General features: G+C 53.9%; 1 protein-coding gene across 4 annotated transcripts in view; it reads left to right on the top strand.

Moving 5' to 3' along the window:
• The window catches only part of SAMD4A (sterile alpha motif domain containing 4A), a 95,832-nt gene extending 80,849 nt beyond the window's left edge, over positions 1-14,983 (top strand). For 2 of the 4 annotated variants that reach the window (XM_064423097.1, XM_064423095.1), the window contains 9 exons: positions 13-122; positions 741-827; positions 2,895-3,180; positions 4,644-4,729; positions 6,134-6,252; positions 7,349-7,550; positions 8,117-8,243; positions 9,731-9,814; positions 11,798-14,983. In XM_064423097.1, the coding sequence (XP_064279167.1) occupies positions 13-122; positions 741-827; positions 2,895-3,180; positions 4,644-4,729; positions 6,134-6,252; positions 7,349-7,550; positions 8,117-8,243; positions 9,731-9,814; positions 11,798-11,826 (1,130 nt within the window). In that variant the 3' untranslated portion in view covers positions 11,827-14,983. Of the gene's footprint in view, positions 1-12; positions 123-740; positions 828-2,894; positions 3,181-4,643; positions 4,730-6,133; positions 6,253-7,348; positions 7,551-8,116; positions 8,244-9,730; positions 10,079-11,797 lie in introns of those variants that run through there. The other 2 variants (XM_064423096.1, XM_064423093.1) reach the window with 1 other exon arrangement.
• Positions 14,984-20,976: the final 5,993 nt, after the last annotated feature.

Here is a 20,976-nt window from a genome sequence, read left to right as displayed (position 1 = left end):
CTTTTGCTGCAGATGTCCCAGCCTGGCTGAAGAGCCTCCGGCTGCACAAGTACGCTGCCCTCTTCTCCCAGATGACCTACGAGGAGATGATGGCCCTCACCGAATGCCAGCTCGAGGCACAAGTACGTCCCACCTCACCTGGGGGGTGACAACTTCCAAAGCCCCTTGGTTAGACTTCCTGTGGTTGGGAAGCACAAAAAGGGAAATTGGGTCTTGGGGAGTGAAAAAATTTCACATTGTGCCTGATAAAAACCTTGTCCCAGCATGGAAGTCCCATCACTGGGAGCTGTGCTTGGGTTTTTTTTCCCAGCTGGGATTAAGTTCAGGAGTTTCAGGGGTGCAGCCTGTGGTAGGCAAGTCCCTCAAAGGCAGTGGGGCTTTGATGGCAGACTGCCTTTGAAAATATCATAGAATATTGCTGGTTGGGGTTGGAAGTGGCCTTAAAGATTTTCTGGTTCCAACCCCCACTGCTTTCAGGTTCACCTCTGCATTATCCTTGGGATAAAGAGGAATGGGAACACCATTGCTCTCCATGTGCAGGTGCACCAGGGAGGGACAGACTAGCTGGAAATCTCTATCCTCAGCAAGTCTCTGGGTGATTTTCTATGTCCCCCACAAATTTCTGCACTCAAAAGTGTAATTAATTTCTAGCAGCCCTTTCTGTTTGGGAGAGGAAGGCTTTGGGTTGGGCCAGCAGCCCTGTGGAAGTGTTAACATCAAGTTTTGTCCTGTTTCTGCAGAACGTTACCAAAGGCGCGAGACACAAAATAGTCATCAGTATCCAAAAGCTAAAAGAAAGACAAAACCTGCTCAAATCTCTAGAAGGGGTAAGTAATCACAACCATCTTTGTATTTCTTGTTGTTTTCAAGAAGCCAGGAATTAATTCTGGGGTGAAGTACTCTTTGCTTACACATATTGTGGGGATCTGAGGTTTTATTTCACAGAATTCCAGTGCCTGAAAAACATCCTGCATTTCCAAGGAGAATAAATAGAAACTTCTTTATCACTTCAGCAAAAGCTTAAACCCTGCAGGAAGGTCTTTTGGGGAAGTAGGAGCACCACAGCCTAGCTGGGAGCAGCTCACCCAACCTCTCCCTATTTATTATCGCTGTATTATATTATATTTAATTGCACCATCTTCAAACAGCAACTTGCAGAGCCTCCCACTAGGGGCTTTTAAATACTTCTGTGGTGTGTTGCTATTTATTGGTGTTTTCCTTAGCTCACTGCTTCACTATTTATTTATAATATGGGCTTGTGCTCAGAGTATGGCAGGAGCTAATAAAGCCATATTTACCTCTGTTATTAATAATAACTATTAAATCCAAGAGCTGGATGGAGCTGGCTGCAGCCCTGTGTTTTCCAGGCTATTGCACAGCCTCTTCCTCCACTCCTCCACTGGGATTTGGGAATCTGGTATTGATTGAGTGGTGCTGTGCAGGAGCTGGAGCCCAGCTCAGCTGGCACAGCCAGCCAGGCACGCTGTAAAATACAGGAGGAAAGTGGCAGGGACTGGTTTGGAGCCCTCTGGGGTGGGTTTGGGCTGTGCACTGTGACCCTGTCCTGCTCTGCTGGGGCTCAGAGCTGCCTGTGAGCTGCTTTCCCTGGGAGGAGACATCTCTGCTTTTCCAGGCTTCCCATCCAGTTTTTGCTAAGCAAGAGCATGTGTGGGACTTGATGTTTTTGGGCAGTGTCTCGCTGCTAAATACTGCTGCTTTCTTGGAAAGAGCTGCTCCACCCCTCTCTGTCAGTTAGCAGGGCAGGATTGTCTCCCAGAAAAAAAGTGCCCAGCAGACTGACACCAGATCTTTGTGAGAAACGGAGCTGAGGCGTCCAAGAGTGAGCTGGGAATGCTGCAGGAATTAGAATCAACAACTGTTTCAGGGCTTGCAGACATCCCATGTGCCCACTTAGTGTCCTTTCCTTCAGCACATCAGGACTCACTCCAAAAGTTGCCTCTTTCCAAGCAGTGTCCCATGAGCCAGACTGTGCAGGAGCCTGTTCTGGTCCAGGCCACATTAAAACCAAAATGCAGTTATTTCCCATCAGTGGGACAAGGATCTGACCGTAGAAATGGAGTTCTTCCTCCACACCAGGAGTGAGGCTGGGGTGCCCCCAAATTCTCTCCCTCCTGGGTGGATCTGCCCCATGATCTCCAAGCTGAATGGTTTTGCTGTGGGAGTATCAGTTCACCTTGTGGTGTCCCCTTCTGTGTCTGAGCACAAACCACCTGCTCTCCTTGAAACCCTCCCAGTGCCCTCTGTATCCCCTCTCCCAGCCCATCCCAGAGTGGACAGGGATGTCCCCACAGCTGCCACAGGACAGGCTCCTGCATCCCAGCTTGCTCCTGGGCTCTGAGATGATCCCAGAGCATGAGGATGCCATGGCAAGCAGTTTTGGGGCAGAGCAGTTAATGGGGGCCAGGCTTGAGGGCAGTGCTGGAAAAAGGAAACGAGCCCATGTTAGTGTAATTCCAGTGAAACAGAGCTGAAATGTTGGATTGTAGGATTGCTGGAGAACCATCAAGGTATTTGCTGCTCTGGGCATTCAAATCTCCCAGGCTCAGTCACTTTTGTGGACTTGCCGTTTCCCTGGTGGAAATGTGGAAACATTAAGCTGGATTGTTGTTGGGTTTGGGTCCCAGTGGTTGACAGGGATGCATTTATCTCAGGGGCTTCAGGTCTGAACACATCCATGGGTAATCACACACTGTCCCTGCAGCACTCCCCTGATGAAAAGAAACGACTTGATGAATGTAAACGTGGCTGTTGGCTGTGGAATGCAGCAGGATCCTGAAGCAGGAGCAAAGCTGGGAATTCTCAGGGTCTGCTTTACAGCTGATGTCCCGTTGTCCCTGCAAACACAAACCTCCTCTCTCAACTTGGACCCACAGGACATCCTGGAAGGCGGCAACTTGCGTGTCCCGCTGCAGGAGCTACACCAAATGATCCTCACCCCCATCAAAGCCTACTCGTCCCAGAGCTCGAGCACGGAGGAGCACGGCCGGGACGCGGACTCGCAGCACCCCTCCTCCCTGCTGGGCTCGGACAGCCAGGGCTCGGACTGCAAGGACTCCGGGATGCAGCAGCACCATCTGCCGGGGTGCGAGGGAGAGTCGGGAGGAGCCCCTCTGCCCGAGGGCGACCTGCCCGGGCAGTTCACCCGAGTGATGGGGAAAGGTGAGCAGCAGCTGACACTTGTCCTCGGTGACCTGGGGCTGCCTCGGGGCAGGGGGCTGTGGTGGCAGGTGGGAGCTGCCTTTCCCCGAGCTCCTGCGGGTCCCAGTCTGAGGGGTGATGGTTTTTTGAGGTTCTGTCGTGCTGGGGTTAGAGGTAAGAAGATAGGGCAGGTGGGTTGTGGTTTTGGGGAGGGGCAGTAATGGCCCAAGCTGCCTGCCTGAGGTCCTAGGTGGATGGCGTGCATTCCAAGCCCCAGGTCAAGGTGGAGAGCATTCTTTCCCTGCCCCAGGTCAGAGGCAGAAATCACAACTTCCCCCGAGGTGATGAGTGGAAAATGTCCTCTCTCTTCCCATCCAGAGCCCTGGAGTCATCCCACTGATCTAGAGATGGTTTGAGAAGCATCCCTTGAATTTACTCTGCTAGGGTAGCAGTGGTGCATGGGCTGGACATGAGCCACTTGGAGGGCAGATCAGTGGGTCCAAGACCCTTTTTATGCCCCAGTTTGGATGCAGGACATCCAGAATACTCCGGTGCCATTCCCTGTCGAGTGCAGGGTGTGCAGCCTTACATCAGGGGTAACACATTGGGAGGTAACAGGAGCAAGCTGAGGTGGGGACTGAGCTCCTGTGCACTATTCAGGGCTCTTGGAGCAATTCTGTGTGAGCTTGGATGTGCCCTAACCTTGCTGGTGGCACCTGAGGTGTCAGTGCTGCATGGAGGGAGAGCTCCCTGGGGAAGAGGAAGGGGATTCTCATCTGCAGGAGACTGGGAATAGGAAAAACCTCATTGGGATGCCACAAAGAAATATCAGCCTTGTCTCTATTTCCAACCTTTTTTGCAAAAAAATAGCTTGAGATTTTTTCTACACAGGAACCTGGTGCAGAATTTGTCCCCAGCTGGTTCCCTGCAGAAGCAGCCACATGTGGGGCTCCAGCCCCATTTTACTCCTGTGACACATGTCAGAGTGTGGCACAAGCCCTGCCAAGATGTGGTGTCCTCCTGGACCCCTAAGCATCCCTCCCCAGGGGTTTACAACAGGAGAAACTCATTCCTCTGTGAGCTCATTCCCACTTCCTTCAATGATATTCATTCCAGAAGAGGTTAAAATTCATCAGGGAAGGAATTGACCACTCTGCAGTGGGGGCAGATTTTGGCCATGGGAGAAGGAGCTCTCTTGCCTATGAATAGGGGTTAATCCTGTGCCCCTGAGTTGCTTAGGTCTAATTTTGGGGACTCCAGTGGTGTTACTCTGGATTTACACCATCATAACAGAGAACAAAATCTGGCCCTAAATATAGAAAGGTACAGCAGGAATTGGGGAAGGGCGTTTTTTCTCACTGATGAAAAACCTACTCGTGGTTACAAGGGAAACAGGATGTCCAAGGTGTTTGTGGGACCCCTCCTGGGCCCCATCCTCATGTCCCCATCCCCATTTCCCTTCTCTTCTTCTTCTTTTTTTCCAGTCTGCACACAACTTTTAGTTTCCCGACCCGATGAAGAGAATATAAGTTCCTATTTACAGCTCATAGACAAATGTCTAATCCACGAGGTGAGTCGTGTCAGATCATCTAAAACTGTTGTTCTCATCACTTGGAAACTGTTTCCAAAGTGTCTGTTTATGTAAACCTTTGGGTTTCTAACACAAATATTTTTGGGGGGTATTAATAGTAATTCTGACAGAACAGGCTTGGAGCAGGCGGTAGCTCCAACGTGGTGCATGGAAATGTTGCTTCCCCCCACGCTGGTTTAATTGCCAAGGCCTGGAGCTGGGAAATTCATCTGGCTCGTGACAGTCCCACCAGCAGCTGGATGAAAGCAGGAATCCTGGGATGAACGTGCAGGCAGTTCCCATCAGACAGCCGGCGATCCCTCGGCGTTGCCTCCTCCCATTCTGCACCACGTGGTCTTGGGGTTTTGCAACAGGGATTTTACATCTGTTCCTGCTCCCAGCAGATCTGCCTTGGCTGGGTGGTGGCTTGGGATGGCCCAGGCTGTGCCACAGGGCTCTGGCACGCTCCTGCCTGGTGGCAGGGAGGGATGGCCACTGTCCCTGGTGCCCTGCAGTGTCTCCTACCTGCTGTGGCAGTACCTGGAAGAAGCTGCTTCCATCACCTGCCCATATGGCAGGGATCAGGGAGCAGAAGTGGTGGAAGCTGGGGACCAGAGAGCAAAGCCAACAACACGGAACTTTTCCCAAAGTGCCTGCACTTTTCCCACCAGAGCCACCCACATCCCAGGGCCACCCTCTGCACTGCTCCAGCATAATCAGCACCAGGAGAGAGCATCTCCTCCTGAGTGGTTCGGAGCAATCAGGCACTAATTAGCCTCCAGATTGTCCTCTGGAGACGTCTGCTGCTCTTCAGCAGAGACCTAGGGTGTCTAAAGTTAGCAGTGGTGGCACGTGGGTGTCCCTGTCACCCACGCCTCCTGCCTGGAGCAGGTCTGTCACTGCCAGGGTGACCTTTGCAGGGAGCCCGGGTGGGTGACAGGCTCACCCTGGGTGACCTCCCCAAGCCTGTCAGTGCCAGGATCACAGCCAAGGGAAGGGGGATAGGATGCAGGATGCCACAGGACAGCTCAGCTTTCCAGATCCCAGCTTTGCTCACCCTGGTAGCATTTGTAGAGCCACGTGCAGGTGACAAGTGGCACCACCCATCAGGACGCACCATCAAACCCTCGCTCTGCCAAAAGGAGTTGGCAGCCTTGAGGCAGAGCTGGGCTGTCACTCTGGGACACAGGAAATGCTGCCAGAGCATTTTCTCCACCTGAGATGAGTAAATCCTGAGGACAGAGCAGTGTTTCCCCCTGGACTTTCTGATGGGGCTCAACTCACCCCATCACCTGCTCCAGCTGCTTTTCTTCACCCACACTCCCACATGCACATCCCTGCTGGCTTTGTCCAGAAGAATGTTCATCCATTTCCTATTTTTCTCTCTCTTTTTTCGGGGGGCAGGCGTTTACAGAGATCCAGAAGAAGCGGCTGCTGTCATGGAAACAGCAGGTGCAGAAACTCTTTCGGTCTTTCCCTCGGAAATCCCTCCTGGAGCTGTCAGGCTATCGGCAGCAGAGGAGGTATGCAGGATTTTGGGAGGGAGGGATGGGTTCTGCTGGGTTCAGAGCTGTGTTTAGGGAAGGGGGGAGGGTTGGAAAAGCTTCAGCAGTGCAATCCCAGGTGCTGGCTGGGAAGGGAGCACAGCAGGCAGTGTCCTTGTGCGTGTGGTCGCTGCCTTTCCCTCCTATCCCTCCATGGCTCCAGCAGTTCCCAGCTGTGCAGGGTGTTCCCAGTACTGGGCTCCTTCCCTGCTGCCCTTTGGTGATGGCAGCAGCACGGGAGTTCCCTCCAAAAGCTGTCAAGTGGCAGAAAAAAAGGCTGGAAGCTTTGCAGAGCCAGAGGTGCAGAGAGCCAGCCAGGGCTGTGTTGGGAGCACCACATTTGCTCACTTCCAAGGTGATGCTGGATTTCAGGTGATCCTAGAAAGCATAGGGGTTGTGCCAAAAAAAAAAAAAAAAAATTAAATCACTTTTAACAACATCACTGCTTTGTTTCATTCAAGCCTGGTTTGTTGCAAGTTTTTTATTCCCAAAAAAGACAGTGTTTTGGAGATAACTGGGAGTATAGGAACTTCCAGGATGAGATTTCAGGAGAGCTCCTTTAGCTCAGCCCTTCTTAATAAAACTTGGATTTATTAGGTCATTCTAACTGAATTTTACAGAACTTGAGAATTCTCAGAGGTGACCATATTTGTAAAAACAAACCTCCTAGAAGGGGAGAAAGAAAACACAACAGCAAAAGCTGAACTTAAATTAGACACTGGAGAATCCACTCATGAGAATTCCTGGAGAAATCAAGTTCCTGGGGCATTACCTGGATTATTTTAGATTGCATTTAAGAACAGACCCATTTTGCAGGAGTAAAATAAGCTTTAAATAAAACCAGCGTGGATCTGAGAAGCTGCAGAAGGGCGGGAAGGCAACTGGCAGACGGGAAGAAGAGAGGATGCTGCACACCCAGACTGCCTCCTTCCCACTGCCTGTGCAGGGTGGAGAGACCACCTCGGTGGGGTGGGAGGGCCAGGACCCCCTTGGAGGGGGTTCCTCGGTGGGATGGGAGGCTCAGTGCCCCCTTGCAGGGCTCAGTGCCTCACCCCAGCCCTGTGTCTCTCCGCAGCCGAGGCTTTGGCCAGTCCAACTCGCTCCCGACCGCCGGATCCGCGGGGGCAGGGCTGGCTCGGAGGAACCCCCGGCAGTTCCAGATCCCCTCCCGCAACCTCCCCACGGCCCGGCTGGGGCTGCTGGGCCCCACGGGGCTGCTGGGCACCCCCCAGCGCAGCCCTGCCGCCAGCCCCGCCATCCTCAAGCAGGGCAGACAGGTTGGTCGGCGTTCCTGGCGTTTCCCACGAGCTTCACTTGGTTTTCCTTCTCTGACTTGTCTGAATCCCCGTTTTTTTTCTCAGTCTTCCATCAGTTTGCAGGCATTTGGGTTGGGCTCCCCTCTCTGCAGTGGGATGTGGAAGTGGGAGCAAGGGGAAAAGCTGAGTCTTTAAAGTGGCTTATAAAATAGGGAGAGGGGATTTTGGCAAGAGCAGATAGTGGTGGGAGGAAGGGAAGGGTTTTAAATCGGTGGAGGGAAGATTTAGGTGAGATGCTGGGAAGGAATTCTTCCTTGTGAGAGTGGGGAGGCCCTGGCACAGGGTGCCCAGAGAACCTGTGGCTGCCCCTGGATCCCTGGAAGTGTCCAAGGCCAGGCTGGACAGGGCTTGGAGCAGCCTGGGATGGTGGAAGGTGTCCCTGCCATGGCAGGGGGTGGGAACGAGATGATCTCTAAGGTCCTCTCCAACCCAAACCATCCCGTGATTCTACAAGCCCAAAGTGGTCATAAACCCACGGCACAGAGGGCTTTGCCTTGCACCCCACAGCTTGTGTTTGCTCCCCACAGAACCTGTGGTTTGCCAACCCTGGGGGCAGTAACAGCATGCCCAGCCGGAGCCACAGCTCGGTGCAGAGGACGCGCTCGCTGCCGGTCCACACGTCCCCGCAGACCATGCTGATGTTTCAGCAGCCAGGTAGGCAGCAGAGGTGCTTTTCCACTTACCCACAGCCAGGTGAGATGAGGGGAGGTGAGAGGTGAGCCTCCCCACGGGCACATGGCTCACAGTGTGCTCCCACTGGGGTATCTCTGAATTCCTGGGATAACCACAGACGTCACTGGGGGGATTTCTGACCCTGTATGTGCCACCTTGACTGTGTGTGTTACAGTGCTGGTGCCTTGCCTAGCTCGTTTCTGTCAGGAGGGATGGTGGTGGCTCATCCATCACTTTTTCCTGATGGATGGACACAGCCCCGGTGCGGAAGGACTGCCTTCATGCACTCAGGGGAAATTCTTTCCACAGTGCGTGTGAAGGGAAGTGGTGCTGTGTCAGTGCTTCCTTCCCCAGCACTGCCAAAGGGCTCCTGTCTATGGGAGCATCCTCTGATTCAGGGAGGATCCCTCTGACCTTGGACCCTGGACCTGGAGCATCCTGGCCCTGAGGAAGCCTCTTTTGTGTATCCCTTCCTTAGCTTTGAGCTTTTCCTACCAACACCCCATAATTATTTACACCTCGGGACAGGGAATCCATCCCCCAGTGAGCTCACCCTCATCCCTGCCCTCCTGCTTTGGGCTGGCAGCTCCCTGGCCTCACACACCAGTGGTGTTAAACTGCAGCATTTGGGCAGCAAATGTTCCCTACAGCAGGAGCAGCAGCTGTTCCCAGGTATTGATTAAACACTGGGACAAGGGCACATTTCTCAGGCGCTGGAGGAGAATAAATGGGTTTCTCTTCGTGTGTCAGCCTGCGCTGGATGAGGGCGTAGGAGGATTGGGGAGCCAAAGACGTGGATTAAGTCGCAAGGAAAATAAGCAATGATGTGATGCTGGGCTCACAAACCACTGTTTGCCAGGCTGTGGGGGGACCTCAGCCCTCCTGGATCTCGTCCCATGTTCCTGTGAGCCAGTGGGAAGTAGGAGATGCCATCCAGCACAGTAGCACAAGCTGTATTTGCAGGGTTTGCTGCAGGGTGGGGAAAGTTTGCTGACATTTAGGTTAGGACAGGGGTGTTGGAACGCTCCAAACTTCATGTGTGTGTCCCCTTTTTTGTGCTCCCCCCCCAGGTATGTGGCAGTGATGACGTGGGTGGCTGAGTGGGAGCCAGGCTGGTCCCAGAGCAGCCAGAGTGGCTCTGCTGGTCTGTGCTGCCATCCCATGTCCGAGCACTAACCCTGCCTGCACGGACAGCATCCATCCCCAGGAGATGACCAGGGCTGCCCCCTCCCTGGGTGGGGTTCTGCTCTTGCTCCAGCTGTCCTTACATCTGTTACCAGCACCTGAACCCCCTCAGATTGGTCCTTTATGGATAACGGGGTGGTGACTGCTTTTGTCTCTTGCTGAAGATGATTTTTCTCATCTGAGTCTTGTCAGACCCTCCTGAGGCATTTTTCGGATGATTTTCCCACCAGACCAGTCCCTGCCAGGTCCCTGACCAGGATCTCCTATTCCCTTTCTCCCTGCAGAGTTCCAGGTACCAGTGACTGAACCTGACATCAACAACAGGCTGGAGTCCCTGTGCCTGAGCATGACGGAGCACGCACTCAGCGGTGAGCATTCCCTCCTCCTGGGGCTCTTCCAGCACGTCCACGCCACCTCTGCTGAGCCCCCCAGCACCTGCCCCTGCCCCGTGCCCCCCAAAAGCTGGGACAGGCTGTGGCTGTGAGAGCGGGACGGCGGCGGGGCCGGACGCAGGGATGCTCCCGGGGGTGTTCCCATGGGAATGTTGGCTTCTCTCAGCCAGGCGGCCGGGGCAGGGGGCAAAGCCGAACGCAGGGATCGCACCAGCGCTAGTGGAGTCCGTGCTAATTAGCCACTCTTCAGCTTGCTAATGATAATTAGTGTTAGCTCGCTACTCTCGTTAGCTCTCGATAAAGCCCCTGCCGCCGGCGCTCGGATGGGTCGCAGGCTTTGTGCCCTTCCACCATCGGCTGCCACCAGGGGTGCCCACAGCTGGGGGCTGAATCCCTGCCAGGCGCTGTGCCAGGGGCCGTGCCGGGCGCCGTGCCCTGGAGCTGGCAGCGCTCACACAGCCGGGGTGCCAGCGGAGAGCGGGCACGGGGAGGGAGGAGGACCGGGGCAAAAACAAGCAGGGAAGATGAAAAGGCAGCAGCAGCAGCAGCAGAGCAGAGCCCGGTGCAGCACAGAGCAGTGCTGTCACCAGAAGCTCCCGGTGTCCCCTGCCGACGCTCTGGAGCCCCAGGCACACGGGATGGCCCCGGCGATGGGATGAGCGCGGCCGCCGGCATCGCCCGGAGTCCCCAGTGAGCAGCTCGGGTCCTGCTGTGGAATCCTGGACTGTGACCCGTGGCTGAGGACAGGAGCCCTCGGAGAGGACAGTGCCGCCAGGCTCCCTGCAGATGCAACAGCCCTTCCTGGGGAGAGGAACGGGAGAACAAGGACTGTGGGAAGCAGCAGGGCCCTGGCAGCATCCCTGGCTGGGAAAACAAGGACACTTCTGTCACCCGAAGCATTTCTCCGGCGTGTGCCCAGCCGAGGCTTAGCTGTCTTGTTCCTCTGCAGGGTACTGTTCCTCCAAGTTATTTTTTCCAGGTCGCATTCCCCGAGCCTCTCCAAACCGGTTGTGCTATAAATAGCTCTTAAAAAAATAAACCTTTCGGGGGAGAAAAAAAAAAAAAAAAGGCGTAACAAACCTGTTTGTTTTTAGTGTCAAGGAGGGAGGTGGCCGTGGTGCCCCAAGTGGTAACAGGGAATTCTCTGTTCCACAGCCACTCTGGGAGCTGCCTCCTGCCACTCTCCATCCTGGGAGTGGGGTTTGGGATGGGCGACGGGGTGTGGGATCAGGGCTGGAGGGTTGGAAGTGCTGTTGGGTGCTGATTTCTGCCCCCAGGGGTGGGGACAGGGGGCTGCTGGTACCGGGGTCAGTTGTGAGGCTGTGGGGTGGGTCATGGACCCCTCGCTCCTGGGATCGGGCATGGCTGGATGCATCCCTGCTGTCACAGGGTGCTGGGGACAGGGGCTCTGGGGAGACAGAAAGGATGCCTGGGGGCTTTTTGTCCTTCCATGATCCTCAGATGGACGAAAATTTTGCATCCTCTGTGGTGCAGCTGTTGTAGGGTTGGGTGAACTGTGGGCAAGGCAGCCCCTGGGACCAGCTCTGTCCCTGTCCCCTGGCTCCTGGTCAGGGACACACAAACGCGTCATGCTGTAGGAGAGTCCCAGACTGTCACCTGCCTTGTGACAAGTCCAGGCTGCCCAGAAACCCCCTCTGCTCCTGGGAAAGGGGTTGTGGGGTCGTGGCAAAAGGCCTGGACTGGTGTTGGGACAAAGACCTGGGGAAGCTGCTGTGGGGTGGGGACAGTTGGTGGCACAGAGGATCCAGCAGAGCACTGACACCCCAAAACCCTTCTGCACCCCCTGGGGAGATGGGAGGTGGTGGGGGTGACCCCAACACCACCTCGCTGTAGGGGCTGTGGGCTGGGGGTGCTCTGGGGGTCCATCCCCTAAATCCCCAGCTTGGGGGGTACCAGTACTCACTGGGGCTGCTCCTAATTCTCCCTTCCCACTTGCAGATGGTGTCGACAGAACCTCCACGATCTAGAAGCGTTGCCACGGGGACGCTGGCCGGGACAACAACTGCTGCGGGTCCAGCGGCGAGGTCGGGGCTCGAGGGAGCCTCAGCGATAGCTTGCATCCTTTCTCCTCTCTCCTCTCCTCTCCTCTCCTCTCTCTCTCTCTCTCTCCTGTTTTAATTTTGTGAATGTGTAGATTGTCCTTGTGAACATATCATTAGACTTGGAATTTGTGTTGTCATTTATTACATCCATGCTAAGGGGGGGGGAAAAGATGGCAAAAGAAAAAAAAATCTCAGCGACAATGGTGAAGCAGCGTGGGGAGGAGGTTGGGGCAGACATGGAGGAGGAGGAGAGTGCTGACAACAGAGGGTTCACCGTGGGCAAACCCTGCTCCTGGAGGAGGATACCAAGGAGCACGGAACACCACGTGGGGGTGTGTGACCAAAAACCCTTTGGGGAGGATTCGCCTGCCCTGCCCGGGGCTTCGGGGCCGGCAGTCCCATCTCGAGTTCTGCTGCTTTCGGGTGCGGGCTGACCCGGCGAGCCCAGACTGAAACAGAAATAATAAAATAACCCCAAAATTTCCTTTCAGTTCAGCCAAGAGATGTGCAGTGTGGAGGCAGCGTGGTGCTCAGGGCAGTGGAGGGTTGGGGGTGCCTGTCCCTTGGATTGGGATGCGGGATGGAGCGGGGGCATCTCGCCCGGAGGAGGGTCCCGGGGGGAGTCTGTGAACTGGGGCACACTGGGAGAGTTCCCTGGCTCCACACATCTGGCCCAGCCTGCCCAAATCCAGCTTGTAAGGGCCTTTTCCAGCATGGCCAATGAGGGATGAAGGAGCCCCCGAATAAAACCCATCTACAAAGGGCACCAAAATGCAGCTTCGCAGCCTTGTTTTCTTGGCATTAACCGTGGGGCTGGCAGGGGCTGGGCTGCCCCTCACCCACTGCTGCTTTTGATAACAGGAGCTAAATTTGGTGTTAGATTGGTAAATCTGACCCAGGACTGCTCTGACCTGCAGTGATGCTCCTGCTGGTCCTGATGCTGCTCCAAGTCCTCCAATGGAATAATAACAAATATAAAATCAATTAATTGAGCTGATGGGTGGCAGCAATATTTCCAGAATGGGCTGTGAGAACATGGGCAGCATCGTGTGCCAGGATCAGAGGGAGCAGGGCTCAGGGGGAGCCAGAGCATGGGCAGGGCTGGGAGACGTGTGAATCCTTTTGTCATGCAGCGTTTTTAAGTTGTTTTTCTAAAAAAAAAAAAAATATATATATATATATATATGTGTATACAGAAACCCAAGTGCCAAATGCAATGTTTTATGTTTGCTGTTCCTTGGTGTCCTGCTTCCCGGCAGACAGGAGGTTGAGGGGGGTGATGGGGAGGGTGGAGAAGGGAAAACCTGAAGGCCAGGGAGGTTGGGAAGAGGTGTGAGGAGGTGAAGGAGAAGCGGGGTCGGCGCTGGGGACCTGGTTCACCCCTGAGCACCCCCAGCTTGTGAGGTGTGAGCGGAGCCACCGTGGCAGGAGCCTCCCCCAGGGAGACTCCAGTGTATTTACAGAGCTGAAATTCTATTTATTCCTTCGCTGACTATGGACACGGAGGTTTTCTGATTGTTCAGAGATTATTTTGGATATTTTACCTATTAACTTGCTGTGGCTGGGAACCATGATAATGTCTGTTATTAACAACCACCAAATAATTCAGTTGTTTTATCCTTTTGATGTTAAAAAAAGAGAAAAAGCTTATTTTCCATTGACAGTCTAGAGGTTAATAACGACTTAGTTGCGTTTGCTGTTTCTTGTTTTGTTTTTTGAGTAAAAACAACAAAAAAAGTGGCTTCAGTTGTGTTTGGGAAGTGCTGCCTGGCTCTGGCTGCCAGTGCTAAGTGCGGGCAGCAGAGCTCCAGGGAAAGAAGCTTAAAAGGGTGGGGGGGAGAAAAAGCTTGAATCCTAAAAGAAATAAAAGTTATTTATAGAAAGAAAGAAAAAAAAAATCCTCCAACGGTTGCACGAGTGAGGCTGTGAAGTCAAATATTCAGTAATAAAGCGGCAGTGCCTTTCTTTTTGTATCCCACCGCGACTGTCCCCTCCTGTCCTGCCGGAGATGTCGCCGCCGCGGGGTCCCGGGGGACCTGGGGCCAGTCCCCCCCTTCCCGCTGCTCTCCCGGCTCCAGCCCCGGGAGCTTTTCCTGGTGCTGTTCCCCCGAGCCGGCCCCGGGGAGCCCGGCAGGTGCGACACCCACGGGGACACCACGCTGTCCCTTCAGTGCCACCCCCAGGGACACCCCGAGCTCGGCTGGGCTGGAGCTGAGCTCAGCAAAACCCTCGGAGGGGGTTTAGGGGTGGCAGCATCCAGCAGGAAAATCCCAGACTGTGATGTGGGTCAGCGCTTCGGGGAACGATTTCGTGTTGTCACCTTTCTCCATGTCGGGTTTGGCTTTGGGAATGTGCCTGGTGGAAACAGGTCCCACAGACGTCTATAATTTGCACACAGCGACGATAACACTAAAGTTGATTTTATACGAGTCATCAGAGTTTGCAAAGTGAGTTTTATTTTTTGTATTCCTTTATCTTTACTTAAAGGTGAATGTGTATTCCTCTGGGAGGAATAGGAAGAAAAAAAAATTAAAAAAGAAAAATACATAAAAAAACAGGAATGTTAATAATGTTAAACAGAATACTTCCTCCCTTATTAATATATATAACCCTGATGTATTTATGCCTATTGTAAGCTGACTTTAAAGAGCTTTGACCTCTCTTCTGTTGCATGCCGTTCCCAGGCAGCCTCTCCTTGTCCATGCATGCCTTTTGTCCTGGTTTTTCTGTACAAAGTTAGTGCACAAAAGAACTATTTTTGCCTAGTTAATGTTGCCGAGCAATGCCTATTTTTTAAATTTTAATTTCTTTTTTTTTTTTTTTTTGGTCATATACGGCAGTAGCATGTTTGTTACATGTAAAAGCTTCCCGATATAAAGAAATACTAATGTTTGGAGATGCCAGTCTTTGCAAGTGTACAGTTTTCCAATGTTGTTCCCAGTGAAACACCCTCGTGATTTCCACTTGCTCTGATGTATTTATTACTCATTTCCTCCCGTGTAACTAGGAACCATGGCTATATTTCATATCTGCTCTATATTGAAAGTGAAGGGAGATGATTAATACAAGGTTTTGTAACACTGGGGTGTGGCGCCTCCTTATTTATCCCCTTCTTGGCAGGCGGCTTCGGACTCCTTCACACAAAAAAAAAGGGAATTCAATGGATTGTCCCGCGGGCAAGAGGGGAGGAGCCCTCCACAGTTCCACAGGGGGTTGGGGATCTTTCTTTAAAGCCTGTGGCAGAGCTTCCAAACCCCTGGCATTCCCCACGCAGCTGCCTCGCTGTCCCTTTGGGGACACCCATGCCCATGCCCCAGGAGCTGTTCAGATGCAGGATTTTCCTTGGAATTCAACAGGAATTGGGGCTGGAGCAGCTTTGAGGCTGTGGAGGCACATGGGGCTTGTTCCAGAGCCTCAGTGTGTGTGTTTCTGGGCTTAAAACCTGCACATTTCAGATCCTCCTGGGGTTGGATCAAGCCGGGAAGGACGCACCCCTGGTTTTTCCATATTTGCTCAAACTCAGCCTCCACATCTCCAGGCTGATCAAGCCCAGCCCTGCAGGCTCTTCTCTGCCTCATCAGCCTGGCCATTCCTGCATCCAGGTGCAGGGATGTCCTCCAGAGGCCTCCTGGCTGTCCTGACCCTGCTCACTGTCCCCTCCACGGCCTGGGTGGCTCAGGTCCCCCATGAGGAGCAGAACTTGCAGACACAGGGTTTATTCAGGTGTTTGAATGCTTCATCTGCTGCTTCTCCTAGGGTGAGGTTCCTGCTGAGCTCTCCAAATGCTGATGGGTGCCAAGACCCCAAAACCATGTCCTCAAGCTCCTTCTCTTTGGGATGTTCCCAAGCATCCTGGGCCAGGCCACCCCAGAAGGGAAATATTTGCCACTGTGCTCAGTCCCACCTGAATTTCCCTGTCCATCCACAGCCCACTGGCCATGGCTCCCTGTGCTCATTGGGAATAGGCCTCCCAACACAGCTCAGAGAAACGTAAATAAAAAAAAAGCCATCTCCTTCCAAACAATTTCCTTCCAAACAATTTGCCTTTCCAGGTTCCCGTGCTGCTGTGTGGGTCTCACAGTGCAGGGTTATTGCACTAACAGAGAATGGAAAGGAAAAGGAAAAGGCAGAAACCTCTGGGTTGAAAAAGTGGAGTTGGAAGGGCTGAAAAAGAGTCTGTGGGTCCTGCTGCCTGGCAAAAAAAGAAAGGCCTTAAAAAAGGAAAAGCTGGAGGGGAAAAAAACCATTTCCATGCTGCCAGAAGCTGTTGGGTGAATCCATTCCAGACACTAAAGGCTTTACCTGCTGGTGCCCCCAAATTCCACCACACCTGAGCCCCCTCCAGCCCGGGGAAATCCCATCCCCTTCTCCTGCCTGGCAGAGGCTGCAGCCCCTGCCCAGCAGGGAGCAGAGCCAGGAGCTGCTGGCTGCTGTGTCACAGCTGCTGGGCTGTCGTGATCCCAGCAGGAGCTGGATAGCCCCACATTTGTTAACACCATCTTTTATTCCATGTCTGCCGACTCCAAAAGGTGATGGAGAAGCAGCCCCAGCCCTGGAGCCAGGCACATGCCCCTTCCAAGGGGATGCTCCTGTCCCTTCTCCCTGACCTGATTCCTGCTGTGGGTACAAAGTCCTCATATTTAACACTGGCTGGAATATCCCAGCAGCAGCAGGCAGGGATTTCCCACTCCAGGGAAGTTTTTATGCAAGATGGAGAGGGCTTTTCCAGCAGAGCTCCTCGGGATCAAGGAATAATTAATTCCCCACGCCTGCTGGCTGCTGCTGGCCTGGCTGCCAGCCAGGAATGCTCCCAGGATGTACAAATTCCCAGCTCTCCAGGCCAGCAGCGTGGCCTCTGCCACCACCAGGGAGCTGCTTCAGCTGGGGACAGCAAAGGGATCAGGAATGCACACCTGGAATGGGCACCCAGGGGCTGCAGCGTGGCTCACGTGGGGCAGGGATGGGTGGTCCTGCCCTGGGATCAGCTTGGGCTCCTGATACCCACAGAGCTCCCCATGGCCTCTCCCAGAGCCCAGCACAGGCAGAGCAGGTGCCTGGAGGGGCAGAACAGCAGGGGAACAGTTTTAAACTGAAAGAGGAGATTTAAATGAGGCTTTAGGAAGGAATTCATTACTCAGAAGGTGCTGGAGCCAAGTTGTCCCAAGAATGTGAGGCTGCCCCATCCCTGGAAGTGTTCAAAGCCGGGTTAAACAGGGCTTGGAACAACCTGGGGTTGTGGATGGTGTCCCTGCCCGCAGCAGGGGACTGGGCAGAAGACAATCCTTTTTTTGCAACCAAAACCATTCTGTGTTTCTATGATTTTCCCTCTTTTCTCAACTACACACCCCACTGACAGAGCCTGGTCAGAGGAGATGTGGTCCAGCTCAGCCAAAATCCCCCCTTTTCTAAAGAAAATCGATTTTGGGGCTAATTTTAAATAATAATAATTTTTAAATACCTCATCCTGGCACATAGCCTCTGCTTTTGGACAAACCAGCTCCATCCCCACCCCTGTCCCGAGGCAGCCCAGGGGGCTGTTTGCAGCATCCCCCAGCAGTGGGATGCAGTGGAGGGGCTGCGTGCCCCTCTCCCACCCCCACACCCCCAGCCTGGCATTCGGGTAATCCGTGGGCTTCCCAAAAACACCTTTCCACCCCCAAGGAAGCCTCTGCTCCTCCTGCAGCCAGCAGAGCTCGGGGCCGGGCTCAGCAGAGGGAGCCACAGACTGCGCGTCCCGGGCGCTGCGGAGCCGGGACCGGCCGGGAGCCCGGGCATCCCTGACCCCGGGCATCCCTGACCCGGGCATCCCTGACCCCGGGAATCCCTGACCCCGGGAATCCCTGACCCCGGGAATCCCTGACCCCGGGCATCCCTGAGCTCGGCATCCCTGACCCGGGCATCCCTGACCCGGGCATCCCTGACCCGGGCATCCCTGACCCGGACATCCCTGAGCTCGGCATCCCTGACCCGGGCATCCCTGACCCGGGCATCCCTGACCCCGGGCATCCCTGACCCGGGCATCCCTGACCCGGGCATCCCTGACCCGGACATCCCTGAGCTCGGCATCCCTGACCCAGTCATCCCTGAGCTCGGCATCCCTGAGCTCGGCATCCCTGACCCGGGCATCCCTGACCCCGGGCATCCCTGAGCTCGGCATCCCTGACCCGGGCATCCCTGACCCGGGCATCCCTGACCCCGGGCATCCCTGACCCGGGCATCCCTGACCCGGGCATCCCTGATCCCGGGAATCCCTGACCCGGGCATCGCCTTTGCAAAGCCCCTGCCAGCCTTTACTCCCTCCTTCCCTCCCTCTCGCTGCTGCTTCCCTACAAAACCTTTCCCGTCCTTCTCTCTCATTTCCCTCCCAGCTGCTGTCCCGCGGTGAAGAGCGATGGAGAAGAGGCTGCAGAAGAGAAGGTGGGCACAGAGCCGGGCTGTGGGCACAGAGCCAGGGCTGGCACCCTTCACAGCATCAAAAACCAGCAGAAATCACAGAATATCCTGAGCTGGAAGGGACCCAGTGTCCATCCTGGCCCTGCACAGCCACCCCAACACCCCCACCCTGTGCCTGAGGGCATCATTGTCCAAATGCTTCTTCAGCTCTGGCAGGATTGGTGCAGTGACCACTTCCTTGGGGAGCCTGCTCCAGTGGCTGTATCCTGAAATTTTGCCTTTTTTCCTGCACATTGATGCACCTCAGGCTGCAGCAGTGACTGTCACCTTCTCCAGACATTCCTGCAGCCCTCCAGCAGCTCCATGCGTTGTCCCAGGCCAGGGGAGCTGAAGAGATGGCAGTGGAGGATGAGCTGTGCTGGAGCCAGGGGATGCTCAGAGGGATCAGAGGCACCCACAGCCAGGGCAGGGGGGAGCTGAAGCACGGACACCTTCCCACAGCACCTGGCCAGGGTCCCAGGAATTCCTCCCTCCATGGCATCCACACATCTGAGGCCAAAGCAGCACCACTCTGCTTTACCTTGCCACCTTAAAAATCATTTTCAGGCCTCTGCAGTGGAGTTGATCCCTCTTAGTGTGGGTTTTTCACCTTTGCTTCACTGTCACAATCCTGGTGTGGGAAAGAGCTAACAGAGGAAAGGTGGTACATTCACCTCCCAAATTCACCCCTGCAACACCCCAACACCAAAACCACAACATAAACTTGTTAAAAATGACAAATAAATTCCTTGTGATTATATTCTTTGTGTATTTTACCAATATTTCTTTGAATACTGTGACTTCTTTTCTGCACCCCCCACCCAGGCCAAGACTTACTGACAAGAGCTTTCATGTTTTATGCCCCCTCAACTCCTAAATCATGAGTGTAACTTCCAAAACAACTGGAAGGCAAAGCTCTTCCTAGAAGTTATTTCCAGGAGCTGGCCAGAGGGGCTCAGCCAAGGCTCAAAGGACTCACAGCTCATTACAGGAGCCTCTTCCCAACTCCAACAGGGCTCCAGCCACAGGAGCAGGAGCCAGGGGCAGCTGAGGAGCTGCTGGAGATCTTTAAGCAGCTCTCCCAGGTGTGGGAGGTTGTGGAGGCTGCACGAAGCCTCTGGGATGATCCCAGCCCTTGCTTGCAGCCACTCAGTTGCTGGAAGGCAGATTTTTGTCTAAAAAGAGCCTAATTTGGAGTCCAGAGCTGGAGGAAGTTGCCTGAACTGGAGCATCCTGGTGGGCTTGGCAGTGGTGGGGAAACTGTGGGGCTCAGTGGCCAGGGAGGGCTCTCCCAAATTTCATGATTCCATGATAAAAACCTGCACCAAGAGGTGGAACACAGCTGGTGAGGGCCAAAGAGCCCAGGACCTGGCTGGACATGGCACAGGGATTTATGGACTGGTCACTCCACAGCACAGGGGCAGGAGATGATGGGAGACACCCAAAATAACCAAAGTGAGAGAAAAAAATGCAAAGAACCTGCTCAGATGGGGGACCCTTGAGAAAATAAAGTTGATAAGCAACACACAGCACTGGAGAGCATCAGGAAAGGAATGGAGCACCTGATAAATTAGGTGGGAATGGGGCAGGTCAGGGCTGGATTTATTTAACAGGTTTTGGTCCTTCTATTTTAGCTTTTTGTTTCAGTTTTTGGGAGTTTTGTCTTTTTGTTTTGTTTGGTTTGGTGGTTTTCAGGTTTTTGTTTGTTTGGTTGTTTTGGGGTTTTTTGGGCTGTGAAGCAAAATACTTTGAAGCAAAATATTTTCTCACTCCAGTGAAAACAGATTTTCCCATGATGGCAAAACCAGTGAGGCTCCTTCCCAATCCCACACCTTAAAAAAAAAAAAAAAGCAAAAAAAAAAGCCAGGGAATAGATAATTCCTTGCAGAAGTGCCTGTTTTCCCAAACAGACCATTTCCCACCACAAGCAGCAGCTTTTTCATGCACAGCTGTGGGAAAGACAGGACTCAGCCTCACAAGGATGGGTCCTGCCAATGCTCCTGGGGCTTTATTTCCAAACAGTTCAGAGCATTTGCATCAAAAGGACAGAAAGGGCTGGAGGAGGCTTCATTCACCATCCCCTCTCCCTGCCTGGCCACCACAGTGGACACAGACCCTGTGACCCCCTTCCCTCTGCACTTGGGCTCCTCACGAGTCTGGGATCCATGCATTTTATTATTTTTTTCCCTAAATCCCAGCAATACCTGCTTCCTGGAAGGCTGGGGGACAGTAGGAATGGCTTTAAGGCAATCTACCCACCCTGCACCCCATGGGGCAGCCCAACCCAACCCTGGCCTCACCTTCCAGGTGCCTTGTCACGGATGCTGATGGATTTATTTGTACCAGGAATTTCCTCAGGCCAATGTGAGGCCTCCAGGACAGCTCAAGAAGGGCACAAAGGGTTCAAGAAGACTGTGAACCCCCCCAAGCCCAATGCCAGGAGCAGCCCCTGCCCCTCACCACCCCTGCTCCAGTGTATCTGCTCTTGGTTCCCCTGGCTCCAAGCAGCAGCAGAAGAAGGTGACAACAAATCCTGGAGGTTTTTTTGCTTCCCAGTCACCAGCTGGGGACTCACCTGTGGATAACAGCACCACCCATCCCAGAGGAGCATCCCAGCACCTCATCCATGAGTGAAAACCATCT

The sequence above is a fragment of the Passer domesticus genome, chromosome 6 (genome assembly GCF_036417665.1).
Source record: "Passer domesticus isolate bPasDom1 chromosome 6, bPasDom1.hap1, whole genome shotgun sequence".
NCBI classification, from domain to species: domain Eukaryota; kingdom Metazoa; phylum Chordata; class Aves; order Passeriformes; family Passeridae; genus Passer; species Passer domesticus.
The sequence above is the reverse complement of the archived record's forward strand: the minus strand, read 5'-3'. Positions and strand labels throughout refer to the sequence as shown.